The sequence below is a fragment of the Chaetura pelagica genome, unplaced genomic scaffold, assembly GCF_000747805.2.
Source record: "Chaetura pelagica isolate M959 unplaced genomic scaffold, ChaPel_1.0 scaffold360, whole genome shotgun sequence".
NCBI classification, from domain to species: Eukaryota; Metazoa; Chordata; class Aves; order Apodiformes; family Apodidae; genus Chaetura; species Chaetura pelagica.
This window is the reverse complement of record NW_009951950.1, coordinates 2,218,611-2,226,725: the sequence shown is the minus strand read 5'-3', so window position 1 is coordinate 2,226,725 and position 8,115 is coordinate 2,218,611. Positions and strand designations below refer to the sequence as shown.

Genomic DNA, 8,115 nt, shown 5'->3' with positions numbered 1-8,115 from the left:
CTACCAAAATCTCAGGGAGAAATATTATAGAAATGAAGCATCATAGAATGGGTTGGAAGGAACTTAAAGATCATCTAGTTCCAACCCACCTGCATGGGCAGGGACACCTCCTACTAGACCGAGTTGCCCAAAGCCCTGTCAGCTGTGGCCTTGAACACTTCTAGGGAGAGGGCATCCACAACCTCTCTGAGCAACCTGTTCCAGTGTCTCACTACTCTCACATGAAATAATTACTTTCTAGTGTCTGACCTAAATCTACCCTCTTCCAGCTTAAAACCATTACCCCTCATCCTCTCACTACATGTCCTTGTAAAAAGTCCCTCCCCAGCTTTCCTGTAGCCCCCTTCAGGCACTGGAAGGCCACTATAAGGTCTCCTCGGAGCCTTTTCTTCTCCAGGCTTAACAGCCTGTAGATAGATAAAGCCTGTAGATAAGAGGAAAGAATGGAGAAAAGGAAAATTTGGGAAGATTATGCTTTTGCTGTCTAGTTGCTGTGAGTAGCTCCCCTCCTTTCCCACAGTCCAAATGATATGCATCTTGCCAATGTTGTGGTCCTTACAAGTCCTTACTACTAAGCAGTCTTGATATTTGTCCTGTGTGAGTTCTGTGCTAGTGTTGCCTGCTGATTACTTCATTTTTAGTGTTCTAAGCTTGAGCAGCTCAAACGCACTGATGTCAGTAGATGTAGGATCTAGCCCAATGGAACCTGAAATGTTACAGTCCTTTGGCTGTTTGCAGTATGTGGTAGCAGTGTTTGGTCTGTGCTTGAAAGGTAGACCATGTATCTTGCATTGAAGGTCTGCTCTCCCTTTTCCTCTAGAGGATTGTCTTGCCTTGATCGGAAAACAGATTCCTACTTGTGTTTTATATGCCCTCAAAACCAGTGCAGGAGGAAACATTGGTTTTAGAGCAAATATACCTTTATTAAGCAAATAATGTGATGTTGTTTCCTGGAACAGCAGGGTGCTTAACCACTGTTCTTTTGTAGTTCCTCTGTATTCTGGAACAATCCTTTTTACCCAAGACTCTGAGTTCGGAAACTTTTATGGCATATATTAGATTTTTAGGTGCAGTATAGAAAGAACACGGCTATGCTCCAGAAGTAAAGTACCTAGTTCTTTCTTTCAGTCAGGCTCTAAGCTTCATGGGCTGTTGTTTTGATGTGGTCATCATGCTGTCGCTGAATCACTAAGCTGTGTTTCACTTTATACCGGCAGTAATGAGTTGCAAATCAATAGACTGTTCTCCATGGCCTGGCTCATAGAGATGTTGTAACTCAGGATGTGATAGCAGTAACAATATGATAACACTTGCTTTAGTGTTCACATTTGCTTATAGTCTAAATAAAATTTTGTATGATACACTAAATTCAGACAGGACAGGATGAAGGTGAAGAGTCGTGAATTAAAGGCTTGGTTTGTAGTCTTCTGGAGACTTAAGGCTAAGGCACTAATAGTAGAGTGGGTTTTTTGTTTCTATTTTGTTTTTTTAACTATTCTAGGGAATTGTGTTACTGTGTAATAGCTATTGTGGTCAGACGCCAGCTAAGCTGCTTTTGTTGTTCTGGCCTTTAATGAGACTTCCAGAATTTATTATTTTTTTTTTAATTGTGCATTGATGGAATTCTGCTAGTGGCAAGTAAACAAAATAGTATATGTGAAAAAACTGGGAAAAGGTGAGTGAACTAGAAAAGGGTTTCCAAGGTAAACTAACGCATGCAAAGTGACTGTGAAGGTAATTTGTGGCTGTGTGCCAGGAGATGAGATTGCATGGTGGGAGGGAGAAAAATTCTGTCAGGTACTTCTCCAGCTTTAGCTCCCTGTTCCTCAGGAGGGTAAGAAGATCTTTCAGCTCAGGTTGGGCTGTACAATGGCAGATAATTGTAAAATGGAAATAGGTGGGAAATTATCAGGAAATACCAGAATTGCCTGTATACCTGTTAAAATTTTAATTGGAAAATGTAGCTCATCAGGGGCAGGAGTAGAGTCCTCATAGGAGGAAATAAAGGATTTTTTAGAGTTAAATTGCAGTCTCAGGTAAAGGAGAATGCAGCCAGCTAAAGATGAGACAGACAGTAGGAGGAAGGACAGAGAAGGGACCAATTGCTGTGATAACCCAGGGGAACATGTGGAGGACAGATTTAAAAAGCGATACCATTAAGCTAGTGTGGACCAGCTCTTTCTCCCAGATTTGAAGAGTTAACATGACGTAACAGATTTTAGAACTGTGATCCAATGTAGTGGCAAATATATTTTTGACCTTACTCTCTTCTCATTTGGATATACCTATTTGCCCGATGTCAGATGTCATCTGTTTAAGTATCGTGGAAGACTATTTGGGCGTTATGTATTGGCTGGTATGGTTAAGTGGTCAGTTTGGATTCAAATGTGTCTGACAAAGTTCCTCATTCCGGACTTTTCCATCTCTTTGCTCAAAGATGCTGATAACCACGAGAAGTTGAGAGCTTGCTTTAATCCTGTGTTTTCCTTGTCATATCCTCCCTGTACCCAAAGAAAAAAATCAGAATTTAAGAATTGATATTCAGTCTACTGAGCATTAATTTTTTTGCATGGTGGACCCTACATTTTATTCATCTTGTATATAAGTAGGTTCTCCAGTGGTGTTGCATTTAATGCAATGATTCAAAGCCCAAGTGATTACAGCCCAATCTGTGTGTCAGTGTAAGGCCTGTTCCAGGGGACTTGCACCATATTACCAGGCCTGATGTTTCTGAAGGCAGCAAGAACAGTGTGGTGGGCAGGGAAACAGCAATCCAGAATAATGGGGAGAGAGGGATCAAACCTGGTAAAGCACAGAACTGGTACTAATGCTAAGTTTGTTATGGTCGATCAGCTATGGAAGGGATGTGAACCACTGTCTAACTAGTCTGGTTTGCGAAGGCTAAATTCTTGAGGTTTTTTTAAAATGCACTTTAACAATGACTCCAGTTAAGGATTTGCTCATCTAGTTTTATGAATTATACTCTCTTTGGTGTATGGATTATGTAGCTATGTAGAAAATCATAATAGGAATTTGTGCCTTGTTAAAGTGTTGTATTAGGTCATGAGAGTGTGAAATTAAAAAAAAATGTAAAAGTCTGATTCAGTCCAGTTTCTGTATAGCAGAAAAATTTACATCTTTTCATTGAAACAACAAACTAGTAATAGTATAGGCTATTAATATATTTTCTGTAATTTGCATATGATAATAGATTAATATCTTCTACTTTTAGGTGCTGGAGATCAGAATTTATTTACTTCCTTATATCCTACACTTTCTCAGCAGCTTCCTAGAGAACCAATGGAATGGAGGAGGTAAATTTACACTTTATTTTGTGATACTGTTTCAATGTGTGTTTTTAGACTTGGGAAACTGTGTATTTGTTGTGCTCTGAGAAGCTATTGCCATGAATTGAATTGAATATAACAACTGACTTGAGGAAAGGAGAACTTAGATACTCAAGGTAAATGTTCTCTACTTCAGGATGATAACTTCTGCACTTCAGCTGTGTTGAACTTCACCTAAAGAGAAATGATAGGAATGCTGTGTTATGCCTTTTGGGTTTGTGAGTTTGTCTTGGTGTGTGCTTGGATGTGCTTTGGCAGCCATGTTCTGAAAGTGACATGCTTTCTTCTTAATGAGAATATAGTTAGCATATAGTTAGATGTGCAGTTAGATGTACTTTCCTGCAAAAAGTTTGGTGTGTCACACTGTTTTCCAATTGGAAAAAAAAATATATTTGGATTTTCTTATTTGGAAGTTTTTGCTTTTGGAGGTCCTAGAGATGCAGAAAATCTGTTAATGAAAGCTGAAAAGATTCTAACTTCTGTTCTTGCAAAAAACTAGCATCTGTCTCATTTCAAGTGGTACCAAATTTAAGTTAACTTTATACAAACTGCAGTAAGTGTAGTTGGTGAATTTCCAATACCAGAGTATTTCAGTTTATTCCTCTTCCTCAAAATACAAGTTCATTTTTGTATTCTGCTATGTACGTCTCATCCACTAATTTAAGTTTTTAAACCTTGCAGGTCTTACGGCCGTGCTCCAAAAATGATTCATCTAGAATCCAACTTTGTTCAGTTTAAAGAGGAGCTACTACCCAAAGAGGGGAATAAGGCCCTTTTGACTTTTCCCTTTCTTCATATTTATTGGACAGAATGTTGTGTAAGTATTAGGAACATATGAAATGCTGAGGACTCAGATTTAAAAATGAAATGTTTTGACTTTCTGCTTGTTCTCCCCAATATTTTTAATTGACTTTCCATGCTATTTGAACAATTACATCAGCTTTGCATAAGCATGCACACCTAATATATTGAAACTTAGTCAGCTTGAGTACTTTTTACCATAAGCAGTATTTCTTTGTAATGTTTCTTGACACTAAGAGGACAGGCTTTTGAATACCTATTTTCAGTACTTTGTCACAAAAAAATCCAAGATCTAACAGTGCTACTGCAATGGCACAGTAGCCTTGTTTATAATAGAGAAATGTGGCCACATTATTTCAGTTGTGATCTGCCTATTAATAAGGTTAAATCTTAAGATTATTTTTTTTTTTTAGTTCATTCTTAGTATGCACCAGGTATCAGTACATGTCAGCAGTCTAAACTGGGCAAGATTTGGAATGTCTTAATCCTGTTTACCTACAGTTCACTGTTTTTTGGTTGGCCTCTGTTATGAATTAATTATCCAGTTGAAGGAGAAAGGTGACATCTGTTCTGTGACCAACCCAAAAGTACCTAGAACAGCGTTAAGAGTTGTCTGAATTGTTCTGTTTAAAACTAACTCAGAAGCCAAAAAAGTACCAAAGAGACTTCTGTGTTTTTTGATTTTTATGAAACAGCTTTTAAATAGTTTAAGATTTGAACAGTGTTAGAAGGCACAAATGTCACACTTTTGTTACTGTGTAAGAGTAAAGCAGTTCAGGTTTGTAATTTCAAGCATGTTTTTGTTGTAAAGTTCAAGAATGTGTAAATAAAAGTTTAAATTTTGTTTAAAAATCTTAATTTCAGTAATATGAAGATAACTATAACTTAGCATTTGTTATATTATGTTAACCAAATACTAGAAATAATTTAAATTAAAAGACCAAAACCTTACTATACTTTACATAATTTGATTTATTTCAGTAAATGAACTTGTTGTCACTAAGTGACAATAGTAACTTTCTGTTTGTTTCTGTTGTAACAAAGTTTCCTTTTGAAATTGTTCAGAATGTCTGTTTAATCTGATGATTCATCACTTCTTATCCCAGGACATGGAAGTGTACAAAACTGCAGTCAAGGATGACATCACCAAGTGGCAGAATGTTCTCAAAGCTCACAACTCTGTGGACTGGCTCATTGTGGTAGTTGAGAGTGATGCCAAGAAAAAGAACAAAACAAATATCCTTCCCCGAACTTCTATAGTAGATAAAATAAGAAATGACTTCTGTAACAAACAAAGTGACAGGTAAGCATTCCTTTACTTGCAGAGATTTTAACCTTTGTCTGGTGTGCTGAAATGAAAACTCAATTCCCTGTGTAAAGAGTTTCCTTGCTCATTTCATTGATATCCAGCATTCAAACTGGTGGCAGTGTAAGACCTGTGCCTTGAAGAAGGCTAACACAAACAATAGAGGGAAAACTTTATTTTGAGTTCTTCCTGGGTTTGTGGTCACTTTGAATTGTGTTTCAAAAAGCTTTCAAGTATCTCCTCCTTGCTAAGATAATTTTAAGGGCAGTGTAATAATCAGTTTCTAGAACTTCAGGGTTTTTTGTTTGCTCAGGTCCTTGCAAAAACGTTACCAGAATTACAGGTAGAGGGAGTGAGGTGAGAGGGGACTATAAAGCCAGTAGGACTTACTTTGTAGCATTGTGCTTTCTGCCTTTTCTCAATCACCTTTCCACCATAAGATAGTGGATTTAAAACCAGTTTCTTTGAATCTTTTTATTCTAAGGAAAATAATAATAATGAATATATGGAACCATTTCTAGTTACATTCGAAAAAAACAAACAAAACACAAATCTTAATTTGAAACTGACTTTAGTAACTGTCTTCCTTACTCTGAAGCATTGCACTATATCTTTTATATATTACATTTTGTTCATTTAACCTTAAGAATTAACTTTAAATGGAAGACTTTCCCCCTAAGAAGTGACAGGATAAACATTAGAAATTGAAAAAAGTAGATGGAAGCACTCATTGTACCTTGGTGTGAGTAGACAGTGACTGTAGAGTCAGCATGTTATAATGCCCTAAACATTGACAACACTTTCTTCATACCTAGCCAGTGTTTGGTTTAGTACAGGATTATTTGAGCAAATAGTTTGAACAATTCTGATTGGTTGCTTTTGGTTTCTTAGTGGTGGTTTGGCTTGGTTTAATAATTTTGCCAAAGGATGATATGACTTTTCTAACAAAAAATGGTGTTCTACTTAGATATGAAATTTTCTTGTCTTTAGAGTTTTGTGAATGTAACTAAATTGCAATAGAAAAACTGAGAAGGAAGGTTCTCTAAAAGGGCTGACTTATTTGTGAATTAATGTGATTTGTTTGTTTATTTTCCAAGAAAAGCAGGTGAAGTTTTAGCACATAGAATGTGCTGAAATAAATTGAGATACTTTAAGATTATGGAGGATTATTTTAAGTGACTTAGGAAAGGCTGACTATATGTGAGCTAATGGATCTTGATTTGTATCTTGCATAATTCTTGCCAGGAGTAAATATAACTACTCTTCTTGCTGATTGTATTGCAAAGTACATTTTTTTTCTCTTGCATAGCTGCAGCATTACTTATATTTAACTGAATGCAATAAGGTATCCACTATTTGCTTCAAAAAAATAAAGCTTTATGCACTCATTTTGTGGAAATCACTTAACTCTTCTCCATGAACGCTATCACAGACTTAAACATACATGGATAAATTTTTTAAAAAGCTACCAAAAAACAGCTAAACAGAAAAAGCCTGAAACCCTGATATACACCCCCAAACAAACATAGCATTTTTTCCCTTTGATCACTGTTGAATGAAAATATAAACTTCGTTCACTCTGAATCTGTTGGGCATGCACAGTATTCAGCTGTGGATTTTTATGTGAATTTTATGCTTAACCTCCTCAAAAATAATTTTCATCAATCTCTTTACAGATGTGTGGTACTTTCTGACCCTTTGAAGGACTCTTCCCGTTCTCAGGAATCTTGGAATGCCTTCCTGACCAAACTCAGGACATTGCTTCTCATGTCTTTTACCAAAAACTTAGGCAAGTTTGAAGATGACATGAGAACTTTGAGAGAGAAAAGGACTGAGCCAGGGTGGAGCTTCTGCGAGTATTTCATGGTGCAGGTAAGAGTCTCTGTTTATTGAAGAAAGTACTCGAGTCCTAATTTTAATAATGGCTTGTTGTTGTTGTAGTTGGCTTTCTGGTACTTCTAATGTTCTCCTTTTCCTTTGAGGGTTGGAGCAGGAAATATGAAGACTCATACAAAAGCAGCATTCTTAGATCTTGTTTGTAGCAGCTGTGTGTTACATTGTGATACGAAACAGAATCTTTTTAGGCTTGTGGAAGTTTTGTGAACCTCAACTGAAGCAAATTAATTGCATCTAAAAATGTTTTAGCAGTTGCTCTTGAATTTTGGGTTAATGTCATATTACTGTGCCTGTGCAAAGACACTCAAACTTGTAATTGGTATTTATATGAATGTTGGTACACTTGCTTTGTTTAGATTATTACCAGTATGTATGGAGATGATTTTTAGAGGAATGTCTATTTTGAAGTAATCCAGATAGAGAATGCCTTGAATTAGTTTTTGGGGTTTTTTTAATATTTCTAAATAGTCTTTGTTTTAGCTGGTGCACAGAAAAGCAAGAAACTCTTGTTCAATAAAATTAGAGGTCTTGATTCCTTTAGAATTTTATGGTCCCTGTGAAGTGCTATTCTCCAGACCAGTTCCACCTCATCTTCATGTCTCATTTGACTTCATATGCTACGTCTTGCATATGATATATCTAATTCTCAGACTTTTTCTAGTTACTGCTTTGGCACTCTTCTCTGTGTACAACTGAACCTTTACTGAAACTGCAGTTGGTGCCTTCGCAGTGTAAAGAGAGAGGAAAAAAATATTACTACTATGG

At 36.5% G+C, this 8,115-nt stretch overlaps 1 protein-coding gene across 1 annotated transcript in view; it reads left to right on the top strand.

Moving 5' to 3' along the window:
• The first annotated feature begins 2,296 nt into the window (after positions 1 to 2,296).
• TRAPPC10 (trafficking protein particle complex 10) overlaps positions 2,297 to 8,115 on the top strand; it is a 31,503-nt gene continuing 25,684 nt past the window's right edge. The window contains exons 1-5 of the mRNA XM_009998140.1: positions 2,297 to 2,369; positions 3,233 to 3,314; positions 4,029 to 4,164; positions 5,255 to 5,451; positions 7,131 to 7,326. Of these exons, the coding sequence (XP_009996442.1) occupies positions 2,297 to 2,369; positions 3,233 to 3,314; positions 4,029 to 4,164; positions 5,255 to 5,451; positions 7,131 to 7,326 (684 nt within the window). The remainder of the gene's footprint in view (positions 2,370 to 3,232; positions 3,315 to 4,028; positions 4,165 to 5,254; positions 5,452 to 7,130; positions 7,327 to 8,115) is intronic.